The sequence below is a fragment of the Hypomesus nipponensis genome, chromosome 11 (genome assembly GCF_054491055.1).
Source record: "Hypomesus nipponensis isolate SF chromosome 11, ASM5449105v1, whole genome shotgun sequence".
Taxonomy (NCBI): domain Eukaryota; kingdom Metazoa; phylum Chordata; class Actinopteri; order Osmeriformes; family Osmeridae; genus Hypomesus; species Hypomesus nipponensis.
Window position 1 is genome coordinate 14,207,511 of NC_140371.1, and position 21,059 is coordinate 14,228,569.

The window sequence follows — 21,059 nt, forward strand, 5'->3', positions numbered from 1 at the left end:
TTGAATAACACGAGCCAGTCCCATCTGGTTTACTCAGTTATATTTCACGTTTTGGTATTGATTTCGTAAGACCGTGAAACACGATATCCACGTCTGTCGTCTATCGCTTTTAATGGCAGATTGCAACCAACGTTAATGCACGTCTGTCTGCCTTCTCTCCACCTTTTACTAAAAGTTTTAGGTTTTCAATTCTAACCCGGAAGAGCTGATACGGTTAAGCGAGAGTATCGGTATCTAACTAACATTGCTTGGCTGTCAGAAGTGAAAACACCCGTGGGTGGTGGAAAGGGGGATGGGTCGCTGTGAACCGATCGTAAAGAGAACTGATCAATAGACTGGTAAAATTTAATTTTAATCGTACTTATGTTATTAGCTCAGCTAATGTTAGCTGAGCACATAATGTTAGCTAGCTTTATTAAGTTGCTTGCTACGACATTACACGCATATTGTCGAACTAATTGCTAGCTAGCTAGCTAAGTTCGCGAGCAAGCTAATGTAGCCTGTCTAGCTAATGTTAACGTGCGTCATAAATTGGACGTAGGCTACATTGTAGGCTGCTAAATCATAGGTGTCTGCAGGTTAGCCAGCTTAATAATTACGTTGTACACAATGCATATTATATGCAGTGCTAACCTTGTTAAACACAGATTATTTCTATTCTAGTTGTAGACCCTAATTGTGTGCCCCCTATTGTGTGAGTGTCTGTATTTTGCTAATTTACGTAGCGTAGCTTAATGCTAGTTAACCTAATAAGGGGGCAGGGTAATTGTATAAGCGCTACGGGTGGAATTGTCTGATAAGGTATTTGGAATTACTTTACAACTGCTGGCTATCCGTTGGGCTGTAGTCAGATATGTTGGAGCAAGATATTAAATAAGCAACAATGACTAGTCTTGTGTCTACGTGCCAGGTGTGGTGAGTCCTGTAGGTGAGGATGACGATGGCGCATGTTGGGGCAGTAGTGGCAGCAGTGATGGGGCTGATGGCTATCCTGCTTCATTCATCCATCCATAAGATAGAGGAGGGACACTTGGCCGTTTACTATAGGTAAGAGCTATATTCGCTTCAGCATGTAGCCTAGTCATGCTGCAACTTTCTCTTCCTTCTCCTTTATACTTTCAAAACGCTCATTTTCACAACGATGGATGTGAGAAGTGTTTGTTAGAACAGAGCTTTGTGAGTTTTCTCACAGGTCCTGCCAAAGGGTTGGCATTTTGGTTGTTGTGTCTGCACATTGCTTACATTGGTGTTATGCGTTTCAGGGGAGGAGCTTTGTTGACCACGCCCAATGGCCCTGGGTATCACATCATGCTGCCCTTCATAACCACCTTCAGATCTGTACAGGTAACAGTCACCGGCTATTCAGACACAAACCCTACTTGCTAGAGCAGGTCAGTTCCTATTTGCCAAAGCATGGGGTGAGATCAGTTTATCTCATCGGGTGCAAAGGACACAACAAGTGGATGCTGATGGGTGTGAACCACAAGATTAGTCAAACTCACATTAACAACTTTCAGATGGTTACTGATAGCTAAAACAATCCAAGGTTAGCTGACTCATATCTGGCTAAATAAACAGCCATATCAGATCCTACAGTGTAGTGCGGTCAGTGACTAGCTCCTCTCACAGTTCTGTTGCTTGTTTTAACAGACAACTCTCCAAACGGACGAGATCAAGAATGTACCTTGTGGAACCAGGTAACTGGAGGAGGGTCTGGCTTGGGCCCTGTATGTGTATTTCTGTAATTCAGGCCTCCTAACATCCATGTTCTCTCCACAGTGGAGGTACGATGATCTACTTTGATAGGATTGAGGTGGTCAACATGCTGGTCCCTACTGCAGGTAACACCCTCAGAGCTACACTTCCCATAACCCCACTCCCCTAAAACGTGACTGGGAAACGATGCAGTTGATAATGTTACAACTCACTCCAACCTAGTCTTCTGTTCCCGTCAGTGGTTGACATTGTGAAGAACTACACAGCTGACTATGATAAGACGCTCATCTTTAACAAGATTCACCATGAACTCAACCAGTTCTGCAGTGTGCACACCCTTCAGGAGGTCTACATAGAGCTGTTTGGTGAGAATACACACACACACACACTCAAACACACTCTCTCAGGAAGACAAAACTGTTTTTTTTTAAAGTTCTGTTAATGTTTTTCACAGATATCATAGATGAGAACTTGAAGATCGCCTTGCAGAAGGATCTCAATTGCATGGCCCCTGGACTTACAATACAGGTACAAACACACACACACAAAGGACTGCTACGGCAATGCTGGGTGCTTGGCAATCTTAACAGGTTTGAATGTGCTGTAAATATTTTCTTTCTTGCTGTGTTGTAGGCGGTCCGTGTCACAAAACCCAAGATCCCCGAGGCAATCAGGAGGAACTTTGAACTCATGTGAGTGTTTTAATGAGTGCATGCTTGTGTGTGTGTGTGTGTGTGTGTTTAGCTTATTCAGGCTTTGTGGTTTTATGCATATTCCAGCATCGTAGCTGAGACACCCACACCTACTCTGGGCTGCAAAGTAGCAAACACGTTGACTTTCAATGTCTTTGCCATTCTCTCGTTCTCCTTTTCTCCTCTGCCTCTCTTTCCCTCCGTCTCTCTCGGACTAGGGAGGCCGAGAAGACTCGGCTGATGATAACAGTCCAGACTCAAAGGGTGGTGGAGAAGGAGGCGGAGACTGAAAGGAAGAAAGCCATCATTGGTAAGGCTTGACACCCTTCCGACCCATAACGCCGCGCCCCCTCCAGTGTCCAATAGAAATGCCACGTTACGTTACCCTACCTCTTCAACGTCATTCATTACCCCTAGCAACATGCCCGCATACCATAAAGTTGCAGCCATCGGTAACCTAGTAACGGGCCTGTGAACCTTGACCTACAGAACAAGCCTTTGTTCTACAAGACGGCCCTCTTTGAATTTGCTTTAATTACATGAAGCTCTGTCCAAATGACCGTTTGATAAGTCACAGACATTTCCTGGAGCTAGATCAATGTAAAATAAAGAGCCAAATATAAATATATACTTTTTAATTTACATTTTTTTTTTCTCCGTCTCCCAGAGGCTCAGAAGGTGGCCGAGGTGGCTGGGATCCACTTCCAACAGAAGGTGATGGAGAAGGAGACAGAGAAGAGGATTTCTGAGATAGAAGGTCTGTCTGTCTGTCTTCGTAACACTCGTCCATGTTGTGGCCCCCTGTGTTGTACAAAGTGTGATTTCCCCCCCCCCCCCCCCCTGTGTGTTTCAGACTCTGCCTTCCTGGCGAGGGAGAAGGCCAGGGCTGATGCTGAATACTACACAGCTGCCAAGTTTTCTGAAGCCAACAGGGTAAACATGTACATACTTCTCTCTCTCTTTTGCTCGCTCTCGCTTCCTCTCTCGCATATCTTCCCTCATCATCGATCTTCTCTTTCCCTAGTTGAAGTTAACCCCTGAGTACCTGGAACTGATGAAGTACCAGAGCATAGCAGCCAACAGCAAGATCTACTTTGGCCAGGACATCCCCAACATGTTTGTGGAGGGCAACAACGGCCCCAAAACCACGGAGGGGGACGCCCTACCGGACGCCCAGCTCCGGGAACACTGAGACGCCCAGCCGGCCTGTCTGTCTCTGGGCAGGAAGGAGGGAGGACGGTCACACTTTGTGGGGGAGGGAGGGGTGTGTCTCCCCAGGGAAGGCATGAACTCTGATGGCTTCAGGGTGGCATAGCTGCGCAAATAGCTTGGTGGGAGTAAAAAAGTAAAAAATTTACTTAAAAAAAAATATACAAAAAAACACGCTTTGGTCTTAAACCTCAAGGGCTGAGAGAAAAAGACAGATAGGGAGAAAGAGGAGATGGAGTGAACAGAGGGAGAAAAAGTGGGATGGGGTTAAAGAGAGGGAGGAAGAACGAGTGCATTCTGCTGCTCTGTGTGAAGATGCTGTCTTAGAGATAGACACCATGATGGATCAAGCATTATGAACGCCGATGCATGGATGAGTCCGGTCCTGAGAAGTCAACCAGACGGGATCTTCTCTTGACATTTGTCCCAGTCACCCTTCTTTACACGTGCTTGCATTTTAATGCAACTTTGGGCTTTGCCTTTGAAAGCTTCTTTCCTTTTCTGGTTTGTTTGTTGGTGCGTTTCCCTTTTTATGCAAGACAATTTGATTTGTTTGGAAATTGAGCGGTTATCAATGTTGATTGAGCCTTAATGTCCGTGGTTTAGTTTAACTGGAATCAAACAGGTGACACTAATTATAACTGATCTCGATTTCTGGGATGTGGTCAGGGACACTCACTTGTTTTCATTAAGTTCTTAGGAGCAGAGAGAGAGAGAGAGAGAGAGGTGAGCCTTCTCCCCGAGACAGCGCATCTGCTCAGTTCAACACTACAACCCAGCACTCTCACTGATAGGTACTGGAGACAGAGGCGTTAACCTGTATTAACATGTATTAAGCACAGACACTCACACCCCTTACAAACCATACAAATACAATCTGAAGGGCCAGAGCTGTATGCGCAGTTAGGTGTTAGTTTTGTATTGGCTTACCTGGAGTCTTGAGTGCTCAGAAGGTGGTGGTTTACAGTAGTGTAGGTGTATTGTCATTGTATTTAGTGTAGTTGGTGGGTTTGATGGTAGTTTGTGTGCAGTGCAAGTCTGTGACCAGAGAATGACTGAATATACCCACACTATGACCAGCCCTGATGTAAACTGTGAAGCCGACAGAGAGGAAGCACTAAATCAAGGGCTGTCCAAATGAGAATCCTCGGAAGATAATTGCCCTTTCTATTCTCACGTTGCTGTGAGTTGGATAAAAAGGGATTTCATGATGTAGTTGCAGTGACCAGTCGTTTCCAGGCCTACTGATTTAGACGGAGGCGACGGGGCTGAAACGAGCCGTGTCCCTGCTCCCTCCTGCTTGTTGCCCTCAGGAAGAAGGCTGGGAAGATGGGACACAAGTCCTGATCGTGCGACTCCTCCAATTGATTTTCAGGGGTCACCCTTCTCTTGAGTGTCAATTAGAGCTTACAATCACCCCACAGCAGTTTACACATACACACACACAAACACACACACTCATATGCAGGTACAGTGCCACATCAGACAGGTTCAAAGAGATAGGGCTCTGAGATTTAGACTTAAGTTAAGGTGACAGACTACTGATGAGCTTATATAGGACTAGTGCTGTCTGGCTGGTTAACACACCACTAACACAGTGGAAGCTTCAACCTGTGGTTAAGATATAGACCTACTGACGTTGACTTGATCTAAGAATCTGCATTAAAGACTGTTCTCGTGATTTGGTGGTGGTTTCAAATCAAACATACCAAGGGGTTGTAATTGAGATACTCAAAGGAGGATTCATAACCTTGTGAATGTTACTTTTGTACAATCTGCCTAATTTGGACTATGTCTCATTGTTTTAAAAGATTTATATGCAAGAAGTTTTCATCAAGTTTTGACAATGTTCGTTTATGTAAAATAAAGCCTATTTTGATACCACATACTTGTGTCATGGTTGGCAGTTTATTCCATTTGGAAACAGATGTAGTATTCTTAATGTCCACTAGATGGAATACTATAGTTGTGTTAAAAGACTTGAACTTAACCAGGGTTTGCTTTGTTCTTGTGTTTTTGTGTTCACAAAACACTGACACGTCCACATTCAGCATTTCTGTGCTATGCAAGATGTCAGGGGTTTTCCACCCAAGCTGCAAAAGATCTATTAAGGATTTTTATTAAAACATGGTGTTATTGGCCATGAGAATCCACACTGAGGCTGGAAACTAATTTCCTGAGGTGACTTAGGAAGAAAACAGTTGTTGATAATTTATGTGCTTTTCTTTTTTACGACTTGTGCGTGTTTATTTAAGTGTGTGTCTCTGAGGGAGACGGAGAGGGTGGGATGATTTTCAGTGTGGATGGGCTGTGGTTGCATGATCATGTTGCAAGCACACACACATTCAATCACGACAAACACATCTTTTGACTGTTTCAGTCGCTTGTTATTTTGACCCATATATCCATCACTGTGATAGGAGCACTTAGGGCTACAGTCATCAGCTGTGAGTGTGCGTTTGTGTACAAGACAAAGGGAAAGTTTGTGTGTTTGGTGCGTGCGTGAGGATGGCTGTGCGTGTGTGTTTGTGAGAGAGAAAAGGGTGTTGTGTGTGAGTAGATGACTGTGGCTTTGCTTTGACTAACTGCTGCTCAGTTCCTCCTGGGGTCTCTGCCTCACTCCCTAAACGACCCCCACTCCCTCTCTCCTCAGACCATAACTCTCCTGGATGCTGAGTTGGCGCGGCAGACCCTGCTCCTCCTACCAGAGCATTTGGCTGGAGTCTGACTCCTGACCCGGTCACCGCTGGACTCGGAAGTCTGGAAGTGTCTCCTCAGGAATTGTATGAGATGAGGAATTGTGGCTGTGTTTGTGTGCGTGTCTGTGATAACAAACGGCTGAAAGAAGGGAGACGGGGCTTTGTGCAGAGACTTTTCCATCTCGTCTGTGGGTGGAGTAGAGTGTCGAGCAGCCTTTTCTGTAGTAGCTCATTCTGATCTTTTATTATTCACACGTGCGCACACAGATTGAATCGTTGGAAAAAGTGTGATGTGCAGAACTGAGGCCGATGATCATATCAGGGACCCCAACAGAATATCAACAGTGTGTTTTAAGCCCCTCCCTTAGAGGAAATGAGGTCAAGGAGAGTTGTGCCGCTTCCTGGATGGTCATGGTTTCCTCCATCTTTCCTGTATCCTTCTGGTGTGTGATCCCACCCTGGCCAGAACCCCCTCCGCCCAGTGGGTACAGAGCCCAGTCTCCGCTGAGTGCCCAGGGTGGAGGAGTTGCAGTGGGGATGTTGTGGGAGGGAAAAGAGTGGGGTGCAAGGACCAGAAAAGAGAGCTCGAGGAAGGAGGGAAGGACCAATGGTAGGGAGAATAGGGGAAGGAGAGAAAGACAAGGCAAAAAGGAGAGGAAGACAAGGAACATTGTTTTGGCATAAGTGAGGCAGGGAGAATGGAGAGACAGGCTTCTATTTCCCCAAACAACCGGGTGGCAACCGTGACTCAGTCTACCTATCACACAAACCTCATTGGCAGCACCGGGCAGTCGGGCACACACACATTCCAATCCCGTGTGTGTGTGTGTGTGAGAGCCTTGTTACAGAGGGAAGAGGAATGGCACTGGTGCTGTTATCTTATCACTCACACTCTCACACACTACCAGTCATTTCAAGATTACACCCAGAAGAAAGAGGCCCATCCCTGTAATGCCTCACCACCTCCAGGCTGCCCTGCTCCCTGTGGGTGATTCACCCTGATAACACCCTGCAGGACTCCTCAGTTCACTGTGGGATTTTCTTCCCGATGAACTGTCTCTTCAAACGCCATCCATGTGGTCCTTTCTCACCGGCGTGCCAGTGGCTTGAGTCATCACCTGGACTGTTTAAAACGTTTCTTGTTTGAAGTGTAAGGACAGGGTTGGGCTGCTATGTTTTTGGGGGGTGCTTCATGAGTGAGTCATCATAGTCAAACAAGACATCTGAGATCCAGCTGGACTAGATCAGCAGCCCAACAGGGTCCAAGAAGACTTTAAGGAGATTTTATCAGGTGTTATTCTATACTGGGAGAGAAGTGAAGACGACAACTTAATCAGACACACACGGGGTGACTTGGTTGGTGACTACACTTACGTGGTGTTATTCGACAAGGGTAGGGGCTATAACAACATAGATAGGCCTCACGTAAACACCAATTAGCAGCCCACTGAGAATGGCACCTGGGAAAAGTAAGGAACAATGCAGGGAGAGTTTTGAAGAAAGCTCCTTACATCTCAGTAACGTATACTGGGCACTCCCACGCATGCAGGCAAACACATGCTGTCCTCGCACATGCTTGGGCTAGACTAATAATAAGTCTTCTGAGAAGGTTTGTTCAGAGTCTGTGGATAGCAAATGCAGCAGAGTCTATTGTCACAGGGCCTGGTCTCTGGTTTTTGTAAGGTATCAGAAAAGAAAGTCTAGATATGGTCATGACTGACTTGCTTTCTGATGGTATCAGACCACACTCTATTCTGACAATAGTAACAGTTGTGCTTCGTTGGCAGTTCCTTTTATTTTGAAAAGAGCAAACGCAGGAGCTCCACTCGAGAGTTCTAGAGGAAGTGATGTCAACTTCTGAAATTGAACTTTTTCTTTTCTCTGCTCTCCCGTTGCTCTCCCCTGTCCCCTCGCCACTCGTCTTCTCTTGTTCCGCGTCCTCTCACATATAGGCGGTGCGGCACAGTTGCAGTATCAGGCTGGATTGTTTATTTAGCTCTTGGTTTCGAGGTCAGGTAGGCTGAAGGCACAGTAGTAGCAACACATCCAATTCACAGATGACATTTATATAAAACACAGAATCACATGGTCTCATTGGTCATTAAACACGTTAAACCAATTATCAAACAGTGCACACAGCTACCTGATGCAAAATGACCCAAATATGTCATCAAAACAAACGTGAAATACATCATCTTTAGTTTAGAAACATAAAGGAATATGGTTAGAAAAGAGGCATCTGTGATTCCACGAGAAATAGTATTAAAAGTAGAGAAAATAATGATCTTGTTATGATATTCTTCCATCACCAATAGTCTCCTATATTGGTATATTTAGACTGTGTGAAATAAACATTATTGCAGATTAGGTTCCAGCCTTGCGTCTGTTTATTTGGACATGTTGCTTCTGGCCTTGTATCGCTCCAAATGACGTGTCAGATCTTCTATCCGCATGTCCTTCAGCTGCACCAAGTGCTCCAGCCTGTTCACCTTAATCTGCAGGATCTAAACACACACATACACCAACACACCAACACACTCGTGAAAATACAACATAACTTGCTTAGTGAGATCGTAAAGGCAGTGCCTTGCTGACTATCTCTAACACGTTGGTGATGAGCAGCTGTGCTAAAGAGGGCTCACATCTGCAGAGAGCTAACTGACTCAGTGACCACTACTGGCTCAGCTTACCACACACACACAAACACACACACACACACAGTCAGCAATGTTTCATATGAACTGGAACGTCCTTAGCAGGTCATCACAGGAAGAGGGAGTGTGTCACATTTTGTCAGCAATGTGTGTTTCCTGAGTATAGAGGATGTTGCGCATAGCAGTGTACATACAGTGTGTGTGTGTGTGAGTGGGTGTAAGTATGAGTGGCTGTGGCTTAGTGTGTGTGTGTGTGGGTGGGTGTGTGTGGGTGTATACCTCCACAGTTTCCTGCAGGGCCAGTATGGCTTGCTCCTTCTCCTCCAGCAGCAGTCTGAAGGCAGGGTCCATCTGAGAGCCCGGGGCCACCTGGGGAATGCTGTGGGAGCAGACACACACACCGGACTCAACAACACGCAACCACATGCACTGCTTGTTTCATTGCATAACCAGCACTGTATCTATATCTTTATTTGTTTACCGTATGTAACTCAGCTTATCATTTTTTTTAACAATGTAAGGTCTGGTTTATTATTATTTGGTGTCTTATGTATTAGGTAAATAAATAATTATACAATGCCTTGCTCTAACCACTGAGCTATACTCTTCCTATCCCCCCCAAAACACAACATATACTGTATATATACAGTATTCTAGTCTGTCTGAAGGTGAAGCATACACCATGTATGCTGTGCATTTGCTGAGGCACCTGCTTTTGTCTTGACCAGCCTTCTCCTTCTTCCTCCCCTGCTCTGCCTTCAGCTGAGCCTCGATCCGACGGGCCTCTGGGGGGGAAATAAGGAAGCCAAGGATGGAAACACAGAGACACAGCCGTAGGCCTGACTCGCACATCTCTCATCATAGTATCAAGATGGATCGGAGCCTTCTGGCCGTGGCAGTGTGGTTAGACCACCCAGTCGACAGGGTCAGTCAGTGGCAGAGACGCGTAGGGGTCGATGTAACGAAGGCCCGTGAGCACGGAGGGGTCGAGAGGGCGGAGGAGGACCAGACACGGCCTTCCCAATCGGAGAGAGATAGGAGTTGATGGGAGAGCTAGCCAGTGATAAGAACCATCTGGCGATGAGGGCTGATAGGATTCCTTTGTGTGAGCGTGAGTGAGGATCGAGGGGAGAAGAAAGAGGGAAGGAGACAGGAAAGGACAAAGGGGAGGGGGTGGAGGTTGGAGAGAGGGTACGGACAAAGGGGGAGGTGAGGTGTGGGAAACGGAAGAAAGATATGTCTGGTGTCCCTCCCTCAAGGTCCTGGCCTCTTGACCCTCATTCCTCCTCTTATCTGATGTGGCACCCCTGTGTGTGCGTGTGTGTGTGCGTGCGGGGGGAGTGGTTAACATTTGCTGACATTGGAATTCTGACAGCACCTCAGCAAAGATGTCAGATGGTTGGCAGTGGGACAGAGGTGACAGGAAACAGCCTCCCCAGACAAGAAATCTTTCTGTCCTTTGTTTGTCCCTCCTTCAGATGACTGGAGCACTGGGTCAGCACAACTCCAAGCACGTGCATATGTGTGTGTGTGTGTGTGAGACACTTCCAAATAACCCTTAAAATGAAATCCAGTCCCCTGCCATCTGTGCAAATGTGCCGACATGCTGCACGTCAGCTGAGCATATGAACCCATATACACACAAACACACACACACACACACCTCACCACATGATCATGAGCTGGCCTGCTGGACTCTCATTGAATTGACACCAGGATGAGTGTCCATCCAAACAAAAACATTTGTCTATGTTCTCATTTTATTTACCACAGCCTTTTATGACGATGAAAGGAAACAAATAATAAAATAATATAATTTACTACACAGTATATCAGTGTTTTTTTTTTCCTCAAAACTCTGCGTGAATTGGTGATGTTAAGTTGACATGCATGAACATAATGTAGTGTATTCAGGATTCCCTTACCCTTTGTTATGGTTGAGGTATTGTTACCTGAAGCTGGAGAGGTTTTCTCCTGATTCCTGATATTATAGTATTCCAGATCCTAAGAGTGATGGAAATAAATTCTTTACATATTATGCCATTCTGTACATGTTTCTGGACGCACACACGCGCACACACACACACACCAGTAATGTGTCTCCAGCAGTGTGCTCCACTGGCTTTTCCTCGATCCTCTCTCTGAGGAAGCACAGCACAGGCTCGATCGCCCCAGGGGCACACACTACAATCCTCTTCACTGTCTCCTCAGGCACGTGGAAACTGAGCTTGGAAAACACCTTCCTACACAGCACAAAAAAAAAAAAAAAAGCATGTTTATGGAAATCATGAGCTCTGGTTTCAGGACAAATAAACACATGAGTAGTCCTAGAAAGAGATTTAAGTGTCTGCTAAATATGTTTAGTTTTTAATCCAGAACTAACTGGATTCCCAGGAAAAAGGCCCATAATATACTTTACACTGCTTGACAAGATATGTTTTCAATGAGTGGCAACCTCTGGGTCTCACTGCTATGTACAGCAGCATGGCTGTGATCCAGACCAGAGGTCAGAGAATGCAAGTGTTTCCATCACAGTTCTCACGACCCATAGCAAGGATGTGGAGAGGAAAACATTGCCCAGAGCAGAGGTCAATGTGCACTGCAGGCAGGCAATGCATCTTACTGCAAACATTCCCATATTTTATTCCACACCAAAGATATATTGTCAGAAAGGGTTTCCTCCTTGCCTGTTGAGAGTGCCCCAGTTGCTGAGCTTTTGCTGTGTGGAGTTGGCTGGGCTGTAGTTGTGCATCTCTACGAGCTTGGGAAAAAAATACTTCACAACTTCAGCAGCCATCACTGGAGGAGAGAGAGAGGGGGCACCATTTTTGGTCAGACAGTGACAGTACATCATCAGCGTATAACATGGCTCTCAAGAAGTAGGCTAAATGTCGGCGAGTTTGCTTGTTTTGGACAGCATTAATAGTGAGAAAACATGCCCAGTTGTTGTACAGAATACATTGCCAAACTAAATCAACACTGCAGACCCTTTAAATGCAGCACAGAAACTGTGTCAAGTCTACTGCATAGTAGTAGCACTGCTACTAGCGCTAACTTTGACGTTAGTATATACCTCCATCGCTGAAGTCCCTTGTAATATTTCTTTTAGGTCTTGACAACGGTATTTTGTCTATCCATGCATACAAATCTTGCAGTTTTTCTTCGTTTAACTCTTGATCCATGTTTTTGTTACTGCATTACATTAGATAACTTCGATAGTGTTTCATTGGCTAGCTAATGTAGCTCACTTTTCCATCAACAGGTTGTTTAATTTGTTGCTGGGCAACCAACATCCAGGTATGGCAACTGAGAAAGGACAAACATTTCTTCACCAGTTGTTTGCGCAATTTTAATTCACATTGGCCAAGAAGTCAAGGCCAACTAACATTTTCGTAATATATGCACATTTTATCATTGAATTATTTTAATCACAACATGATTCTCAAAATATAAGTCAAAACATCAGTCTGACAGTCTTTTTTGTCAAGTTTATTTTCAGGTACAAAAATGTGCACAGAAATACAGTACAATGCAAAACGTTCAGAAATTAGAACAATGGTTCAGACTAAGTCTAACAGACCAGCTGAATGTAACATCTATAAAAATATCCCTTACATTATTCAAAAAATCGATCAAAAGTACATCAGCAGCAACATGTCAACAGACATAAAATAACAACACCATAAGGCAAACCCTAAACAGTAGTACAGGGTGAAATTAACAATGCAGTTTGGCCCTCAGTCATAAGAAGTCCATGCTCGTGCAAGGGGACAACAAAAGAGTCCCTGAAAATGGTGCTTTGTTTAAGAGTCGTACCGAAAGTTGGTGAAGTAAAAGGAAAGTCAGTAAAGAGTCAAAAAACTATAAAAAGAACAATTTGCTGTGCAAGTGCTTACTCATTAAATACAGAGGAGAAGTTCTTCTTAAAATAAAATCCACATCATCATCATCATCATCATCATCATCAGCATTATCTTCATGGCGGCATAGCCAGTTGTCATAAAACAAGAAAGCGTGGGAGTGTGTCAATCACAGACACATCCGCACGCAAGCACTTTCATACACTCACACAAGCCACACAAACACACACACACACACACAAGGCACAGACAGTGATCAAACTGCAAACTAGGCGAGGCTTAGGTAGGGGCTGATGTTCCTCAGAGCAGCTCCCCCTGCAGCAGACAGACTCTGAGGACCAGGTCTCCTCAGACAGCCTCTGTTCAATGCAGGCCAGCTCCCATTCAGTATCAGGAACCTGGCATGCTTGACAAGTTGCTCAGCCAGCCAGGCCTCTCCCTGTGGGACAGCCAAAAGGCACTCCACTCAGACCATTTAAAAGGGTGTCACCTCAGGGTTCCTCTCCGTCATCTGGGTCTGGTGGGGGGCTTTAAGGCTGCCTTGCCTGCCGCCTGTACAAAAAGACACACGCACACACCAGGAATGAGTCAGTATTTCCTGTCTCCCTCTCCCTGGCCTCCTCCCTTTTCTCTGTCTCTTTCTCTAATTATTTAAACCCTGTATGGTAACTCATATATAAAAACAGCTGTTTGCGGTCATGAAAAGGGATGGTTAAATGGTTCTGACTTACTCTCCAAACATCAGACACTCCCTGTGTGTTACATGTCTAAATGCCAAGACGTTGTCCGGATAAGAGGCTTGGACCATAGGGATCTTTATATAGCTGAATGCCAGGAACAATGTCTGGGGTGTTTGAATGCCAGCCGTGTGCCCTCCCATGCCCCTTCCTAATACGATTCCTATTTGATTTAAACTGGAAAATCCCTACTTTCTCTCCAGACCCTCCTTTCAAAAGGAAGGTCTGGACAAGAAATATAGGCCCCGCCCCTAAGGAAAAACACTACCCATACATTCAATACCAGACAGAAACTGACCACTGTTCAATCCTTTTGTAAAACACTGTATCATTTAATATCAGTGTCGAAATAATGACTCACCAGTTGATTCTGTTTCCACGGAGAGGGAATGACAACAGGCTTCACAGACGGTATAGGAGGCTTTGGCTTTGTGACCTGATAAAGGAATTATCAAATTATGAATTGCTTTTGCGACCGGAGTATGTGTCTGTGTTTTTGTATGTGTATGTTCATACCGATCTCGGACTCAGAGGAGGCAAGGGTCTGGATGGAGGCTTTGGTTTAGGCTGGGAAAACAAGTCATTCAAGTAAGTATCTCTCCCATAGTACTAGAACGTCTCCCATGCAGTATTTATACAACTGGAGATATTCATCCTCACCTCTAACACCTTCTTGACAGGAACAATTGGTGGTGGCAGACATGGTCTAGCAACCTAGGAGAATCAGTTCAACATCATCAATATGCTGCTCTTCTCTCCTCAACACAAGCAGAGATCAGTATGTGTCCATCATGTGATGGTTATCAGTCGACTGTACCTGTTCTGTTTTATGCCTGGGTGGCAGCCCTGAAGGTGTCTTCCTGGGAGGCTGTTGGAGGCAGAGACAGACATGGCTTCATGAAACCCCTGCAGCATTAACCCCCCCCCCCCCCCCCGCCCTAAAAAAAGCACAAAAGCACTGACGTCTGGCCAGATTATTAGTTCCCAAATGGTACCCCTTATGCAACTGTGCAACTACTTATCCACTATCTCCAGACATCCAACTATCCATTCACTCTTGTTATCCCCCAATGGCTGCACACAAATTGAGTTACGTTTGATATAAATGACATGTGCATCAGTCCTGTATTCTATGAAAGCCTATGAATATAAAGTACGGCCTGGCTGTTTCCGGGAAGCTAAGCTGATGAAGCCGAGAGCGAGTCCCACCTCGGGGGCAGGTCTGCTGGGGACCACGGTGACAGCGAGGACCTTGCAGGGGGCCCGGCCCACCGACAGAGAGAGGGGGGTGTAGGCCTGGGTAGCAGACGACTCCACGAACGTGGGTTGGCTGATGCGAGGGGGTCCTTGGCGGGGGCTGCCTGACTGAAACAAGGGGTTGGACTGGCCAGAGGTGGAGCGCATGGGGCTGTGGAATAACACACAGGCAGGGAACAGTTGACTCCAGGGGCGCACATGAACAACACTTTCTTATTCGTGGTTGTACTGTTGAATAGCAGAACATCTGTTCCCCTATTCTAGATTTTGACTATTAGTGTGGGACAGAACCAATGTTTTCCTACCCTTTAGAGGAATGTTCCTGCCTGCCGTTTCTCCTGAATCGCAGACCCCCAAAGACCAGGATGAGGAGCAGGAGGAGAACTCCAGCCAGGGATACACTGATGATAACTGTTTTCATCCCTGTTCACAAACACACACATACACGGCCATGACTACAGCATCCCTCAAGGGTAAATATGACATCTGACATCAACACAGGAAACAGACTCAACTGTAACCGTATCTGTTGAGACTATCGGGCAAATTCAATTACAGTCTGCCTGTTCACTCATCAGAACAAAGTACAGTTGTTAAAGACCATGGGAAAAGGTTGCTCAATGATAGTGAACCCAGACCACACACATTCTATTAGACACTCACACACACGCACACACACACACAGGGACACACACTCAGAAGCACACAGTACCTGAAGCAGCCTGTTCTGACAGCTTCACATTACAGTAGGGCGGGGCCCAGCCAGGGTCACAATGGCACTGCTTCTCATGGTTGCAGACCTATCAGAATGCAGATGCAGTCAGCTACAAGCTTAAAGACACGTTCTCATAGGTCAATCTTTGATAGCGACGAGAGCTGTGGGAATGGTTGCTGTGCGTCACTGTCTCACCCCCCGGTTGTTGCATTTGGCAGAGCAGTCGTCTGTGCCGTACACCTTAATGTCCTGGCAGCGTTGGTCATAGCACACCTGAGCCACAGAAGGGAAGAGTCAAGGACCTCACATAAACACACATTATTGTTTCTAATCACTTCTACACAAGAAGCCCATATACTAACCAGGGACAAATAATCATCCATCACATGCATTTACCTCCTTAACCTGAATGCACTATTTTTGCTTCGGATAAGGGCCTAACACAGCAGGCATTACATAGGTAGATCAACATATGTGGCACAGAGTAATGGGTTCAGGCCTCTAATCTAATGTACTGCTGATGTATGTAGCCAGTGGATCTTGTACTTTGCAGTAGTGTAACGCTGTTTGGTATAGCCAGGTTTTCTCACCATGTTGGTGCCACACTTGGTGCCGGTGGGCACCATAGTAATGTCCTCAGAGCTGCCTGTGGCATCCATGCTGGCCTCGTTACACTTCACTCCATTGAGAGTGTGGATGTACTTGTGACGTGTAACCGGAAACGTCCGTCCACCGGTGCAGTACAGCTTCCCGCACCACATCTCCCTGGAAACACCCCAACACAACATCACAGGTCAGCCTGTAAGTCAGTACCCCATTCCCCTGAAACAACATTTGACCAGAGTTCAAGGACTATTGGAACGATGTGGAATGTAACGTATACAATCAGTCGCTGTGCTGGTCACCACAGCCTACAGTTGTATGTAGAATAACTGGTTTATAAGAGTTCTACCAGACAGGAAGACAGTGCTATTGTGGTTCTTACTGTGGCTGACACCTCTGGGGTCCATACAGGCTCTTCCTGCACTGCTTGTTTGGGGACAGGAAACAGGCGTTGTCTGCCACCTCAGCATCTAAAACCATAGAGATAGAGGATGTAGAGTGACCTGTCAGGATCAAGAAAACAGGACAAACCCTCCACCCTGAAGCCTCTCATCGACAGCATCTGTAAGACCTCCTCTGTGATTCACACTGGGGAGCTGCTCTGACATAGATTGAGCCAAGACTTAATCACAAGGCTTAATCTGTACATGGGAAACAGATTCTCAAATGTAAATCTTGATGCTGCGAATGAACACAGGGTCATCGTGAGTACTTCCTGTTGTTGAAGTGCAGTCGCGGGAAAATTGAGTGTCACTCTACCTGGTCCCCACAGTCTCTTGCAGTGTTGTGTGTGAGTAGGACACTCTCCGCTGAAGCAGTATCCGTTTCCGCGGTTACAGGGCAGCCCGTTTTGAGTGTAGGAATCAACGGGGCATAGAGGGGAGAAACCAGTACAGTGTTCGGCCAGGTCACAGTCACCGGATCGGGCTCTGCACACGCTGCCTGTTGGCCTCAGCTTGACGGAGAGGAGAGAGAGAGACGAGAGGAGAAGGGAGAGGAGAAGAGGACGAGAAGGAAGAAAAGAGGTTAGGGAGAGGTCTGGAGGAGTAGGCAGCCATCGAAAGAGCCGCTGTGGTTTGACACGCTCCTAGCAGTTACTGTGGATGGTGACGAACAGTGAGGTGTGTCTAGTCATTTCCTGTGAAAAGTGACATCAGTTATGATTTCCCATCAGACTCGTCCTGCTCACTTCCTCTCAGTGATGCCACGCAGACTTCCTTCATTCAATATTCAACCACCAACTGCTGTACAATGCATCCGCAATCCAACACCCACAAGTGCGTGTGTGAATATGGTTGTGCCGAGTGTGTGTGTCTGTTACCTGGCAGTCGTGGCAGCAGTCTCCTTCTGCACATTGGGCTCCGGCATTCAGTCTGCAGGTGGAGGCGTTACAGCAAGAATTCGTGCATTCCTGTCGGAGAAATAACTAGGACTTCAGTTCCTGTTCCCTAACACTGGACATGAACCGACAGACACATGGTGTGTGCGAGTCCATAAGTCTCTGTGTGCATGGGTGTGTATTGTATGTGGGGTCTGTACGTGTGTGTGTATGCATGTGGGGTGTGTGTGTGTGCGCGTGTGTGTGTGTGTGCACACGTACCTCCACTGTGCCACAGTCACACTCCTCCCCAGGCTCTACATATGCGTTGCCACACACAGGTCCCCCGTAGATGCGGTCCACAGAGGGAGAGTCCAACAGACACGAAGGATTCTCCTCCTCCAGGAAGGTGCTGAGCTGCTGCTGGCTGCAGCTACTGAACCCCTTCGGATACACAAACCTACAGACACACGCGCGCGCACAACCCTTAGCTGCTAGTCCTGCTCAAGCTGCGACCGATGGTATTTGTATCGCAGGTTTTACTGCGAGAGTGTGTTTGAACTCACCCAACTGTCTCAGCCATAATGCAGCCTTTGGCAGATGCCGACGATCCACAGCGGCAGTGTGTTGCATCATGGGACATTCCCAGGTTGTGGCCCAACTCATGGGCGATGGTGGAGGCCACTCCCACTGGGTTCTGGTTATGGTCCTGGAGAGATAAGAGGTGGAGGGGAGATAAGATAAAGGAAGAGAAGAGAAGAAAAGAAAACAGAAGAAATGAGTGATGATCTTCCACATACAGCAACGCAAACTGTCCCGCATTTGGTCAGGTGACAGCTGCAGGAGACACCCACCTCGTTGACAGCCCCAGATATGATAGAGCAAATGGATTTGGTGGGCGCCAAGCCAACAGTGGACCCTTGAAAATCCACACCTCTGAAAGAATGAGAGGAGAACTATTCAGAACAGAGCACATCAAAATCAGAAGCACCATATCCACAAGGGAACATGCATCAATATTGTGTGTAGGGTTACAGTCAGACCTGACAGTGACCAGACAACACAATCCAACAGTATTGAATGACACACATCACATTCAACAGTGTATAAAGAGCGAAACAAACAGACATTTCATTGGCGAGAGAGACAAGAGATGGCTCGTTCATTCTTACGTGACGAATTGTGCATTGTCATGTTTGATCTTGTTCAGCAGGCTGTCCTGGCGCCACTGCAGGAAGCGTGTCAGCGTCTTGTTAGGGTCCGAGCTGACCTCCATCAGGTCTCGGTAGGACCACATCTGCAGACCCACCAGCATCACACGCAGCCCAACAGAGTGATACAGCTTGTCCACGTGGTTGGCAACCTGGAGCATTCTGGCCTCCACCAATTTCCTGTCACCAAACTTCTTATACTGCAACAAAAAAAAAGGTAGAGTCGATGTTGATAACACAGACACTTTGAAGTTTATGATAACATAGAAGTGATTATTATACCTACCTCTGTGTGGTCAACCACTATAACCATTTCCACGACCCTGCGCTGACCAGCCCGGGCCTTGGTCTGGGCCTCCATTCTCTATAAAGAGGAGAGATTTTATTTATGTATAGAGCTGATGTATCTTTTCTGTTAGGGTTGTTGGTACTTGTGTCTGGTGTTGGGAGAGAGGGGCATGTGAGTGCATGTCTTTACCAGGCTGCCAAGATGGTACATCCCAGATGGAAGGGAACCATGGTCGTATACTGTAATGTTGTCATAGGAACAGGAGCTTCTCTTTCTCCTCAGGTGTTCCTGCCGATACACCGCATGGAGCTCCTCCCCTTCCACGCGAGGCTCCGCCCCCTTCGACTGCTTTCCTGTCACATGGTCCCCTAGACGTTCAATCAGGTATGACTGCTGAGCCACACGCACAAACCCCCTGCACAAGAAAAATCAAACTCTTACCCTATATCGATAACATTTCAACAACAGAAATGAGAAAATCACTTGACCTAATAAAGACAAACATAGATCTATGTTAGTGTAGCAAAATTAGACATCCCTTTTGGGACCATTGAACAGATTTGAGCAAAGACCAATGAGCAAATAGGATGATTCGAATCACACAAGTCTGGTCCTCTCAGTAAGGCCGTTGTGTGTCCATAAGGAGATGATTAGGTTACAGGTTATCAGAGGCCGGGGGTAGCCCCACAGCTTTAATGTTCTTAATGACCGTGTTAGAGGAATACAGGGATAGATCACTAATGCACTGATCACTCCTGACGTACGCCGATAAATTGATTATTTCAGGACCCTATCATTTCTCATATTTTATTTAAAGTATCTACTCCAGTCTATAGAAACGAGTTACATGACATTGATTGAAAATAGATCACATATGCATACAGACCCCTCGTGGATAACATTGTATGTCATGCTCTAATTCTGAGTTCTACAGAATCAATAATATTGCAGAGCATGACATCATTGAGAGTGCCACTCACTGTATCCCCGAGCACAATGCCACACTGACGGAGGAGTCTTCCATATCCACAACGTGCCCATGGTAGTAACAGTGGTCCTGACACACACACACACACAACCATTATTAGACGTGAGTCTCTTCACAGTGATCTGACGTACAGTACAAAGGCATGTAGCATAAATAATCCCACTGCGGACGTAGACATACACAAGCAGGATGGGACGTCTCGGGTTAGGATTAGTTATCGGTTAACAAAATAGTACCTCATGATCTGGGGTTGTTACAACCTCAGCGCCGTCTTCTGAGTAGTGGGTCAGTGCATAATGCTTTCCGACAAGATCCCTGGGATGAGAGGAAAGAGCTTTAGTGGTGGACAGATGAAGAGGGGGTTGTGTTTGACGGGAGACTTTCTCCCTCCAGATGGTCCCTTTTCTAGCTCTATACCATATTCTCAGATTACAGTGCAATCTCACCTGTTCTTCTCTAAATGGAGAGTGTAGTTCTGTCCGTCTAAAGCGACTGAGTACTGGACCACATCAGGGTATGTCTGCACACAAACACGCAACACAGACAGGCATGTTTCAAAATGAGTAAGGAGGAGGAGGCATTCCTTATGGCAAAGACAGGTTATAGTAAATTATTTGAACCACAATTTAATGCCCGGGTTATACATTTGTACCTGTTGAGAAGAACTCCCTTGTGATTGAACTTTCAGTATCCGAGGTGTGACAACTTGGTAGTCTGTCACATGAGGTAATGTAGGAAGGCTTCTCACAAATATCCCTGAAATAATAAAAACCATGTTCAATTGGAAGAAAGAAAGAAAGAAAGAAAGAAAGAGAGAGAGAAAGAAAGAAAGACAGAAAGAAAGAAAGAAAGAGAAGGAAAGAAGGTAGAAAGAAATGAAAGAAAAATATATAATGTATATCCTACCCCATGAGGAGATACAGAAACAGAAGGATAAGCAATGAGACCATCTCATGATGCTGCGGACAAGAGGTCTATTCTCCCTTCTCCTAGACTGACAATGGCAATGCTCGGCTCTTGGTCTGGGAAATCACACAGCCATACCGGAACCACGCCTCCCTGCCTTGTGCGTTGGTCTCATATCCTGAAAGTTGGCATGAAGTAATCTGCT

General features: G+C 46.1%; 3 protein-coding genes across 4 annotated transcripts; 1 reads left to right on the forward strand and 2 right to left on the reverse strand.

The window, feature by feature from the left end:
- The first annotated feature begins 10 nt into the window (after positions 1–10).
- On the forward strand, positions 11–5,503 carry erlin1 (ER lipid raft associated 1). The gene is made up of 12 exons (XM_084708927.1): positions 11–338; positions 911–1,047; positions 1,263–1,344; positions 1,651–1,697; positions 1,780–1,841; positions 1,956–2,081; positions 2,171–2,244; positions 2,350–2,408; positions 2,627–2,718; positions 3,076–3,165; positions 3,262–3,341; positions 3,433–5,503. The coding sequence occupies exons 2-12, from the start codon at positions 935–937 to the stop codon at positions 3,598–3,600; spliced, it is 993 nt and encodes a 330-aa protein (XP_084565053.1). The 5' UTR covers positions 11–338; positions 911–934; the 3' UTR covers positions 3,601–5,503.
- Positions 5,504–8,112: 2,609 nt separating this feature from the next.
- Positions 8,113–12,254, reverse strand: spef1 (sperm flagellar and cilia associated 1). 2 transcript variants are annotated; one of them, XM_084708929.1, is made up of 7 exons: positions 12,044–12,254; positions 11,658–11,769; positions 11,060–11,213; positions 10,923–10,974; positions 9,680–9,755; positions 9,250–9,349; positions 8,113–8,820 (listed from the first exon to the last, which is right to left on the reverse strand). In XM_084708929.1, the coding sequence occupies exons 1-7, from the start codon at positions 12,150–12,152 to the stop codon at positions 8,704–8,706; spliced, it is 720 nt and encodes a 239-aa protein (XP_084565055.1). In that variant the 5' UTR covers positions 12,153–12,254; the 3' UTR covers positions 8,113–8,703. The 2 variants fall into 2 exon arrangements, with proteins under 2 accessions (XP_084565055.1, XP_084565054.1); XM_084708928.1 differs by having other exon boundaries at positions 8,114–8,820; positions 10,896–10,974.
- Positions 12,255–12,425: 171 nt separating this feature from the next.
- Positions 12,426–21,038, reverse strand: adam8a (ADAM metallopeptidase domain 8a). Its single transcript, XM_084709744.1, has 24 exons — positions 20,855–21,038; positions 20,601–20,704; positions 20,395–20,468; positions 20,185–20,263; positions 19,941–20,017; positions 19,150–19,375; positions 18,958–19,035; positions 18,633–18,871; positions 18,315–18,396; positions 18,027–18,169; positions 17,743–17,920; positions 17,464–17,553; positions 16,902–17,097; positions 16,525–16,612; positions 16,130–16,304; positions 15,735–15,812; positions 15,537–15,624; positions 15,130–15,247; positions 14,777–14,975; positions 14,385–14,435; positions 14,228–14,281; positions 14,084–14,134; positions 13,929–14,003; positions 12,426–13,382 (listed from the first exon to the last, which is right to left on the reverse strand). The coding sequence occupies exons 1-24, from the start codon at positions 20,901–20,903 to the stop codon at positions 13,338–13,340; spliced, it is 2,637 nt and encodes an 878-aa protein (XP_084565870.1). The 5' UTR covers positions 20,904–21,038; the 3' UTR covers positions 12,426–13,337.
- Between the last annotated feature and the right edge of the window lie 21 nt (positions 21,039–21,059).

Coding starts and splice junctions, on each gene's coding strand:
- erlin1 (XM_084708927.1), top strand. CDS start 935: ATGACGATGGCGCATGTTGGGGCAGTAGTGGCAGCAGTGATGGGGCTG. Junction 2,245..2,349: donor CCCCTGGACTTACAATACAG/GTACAAACACAC, acceptor GCTGTGTTGTAG/GCGGTCCGTGTCACAAAACC. Junction 2,719..3,075: donor AAGGAAGAAAGCCATCATTG/GTAAGGCTTGAC, acceptor TCCGTCTCCCAG/AGGCTCAGAAGGTGGCCGAG.
- spef1 (XM_084708928.1), bottom strand. CDS start 12,152: ATGGATCAAGAGTTAAACGAAGAAAAACTGCAAGATTTGTATGCATGG. Junction 10,975..11,059: donor CTGCTGGAGACACATTACTG/GTGTGTGTGTGT, acceptor CATCACTCTTAG/GATCTGGAATACTATAATAT. Junction 8,821..9,249: donor CCCTGCAGGAAACTGTGGAG/GTATACACCCAC, acceptor GTGTGTGTTTAG/ATCCTGCAGATTAAGGTGAA.
- adam8a (XM_084709744.1), bottom strand. CDS start 20,903: ATGAGATGGTCTCATTGCTTATCCTTCTGTTTCTGTATCTCCTCATGG. Junction 16,613..16,901: donor CAAGAGACTGTGGGGACCAG/GTAGAGTGACAC, acceptor CTATGGTTTTAG/ATGCTGAGGTGGCAGACAAC. Junction 13,383..13,928: donor CGTGGAAACAGAATCAACTG/GTGAGTCATTAT, acceptor CTTTTTGTACAG/GCGGCAGGCAAGGCAGCCTT.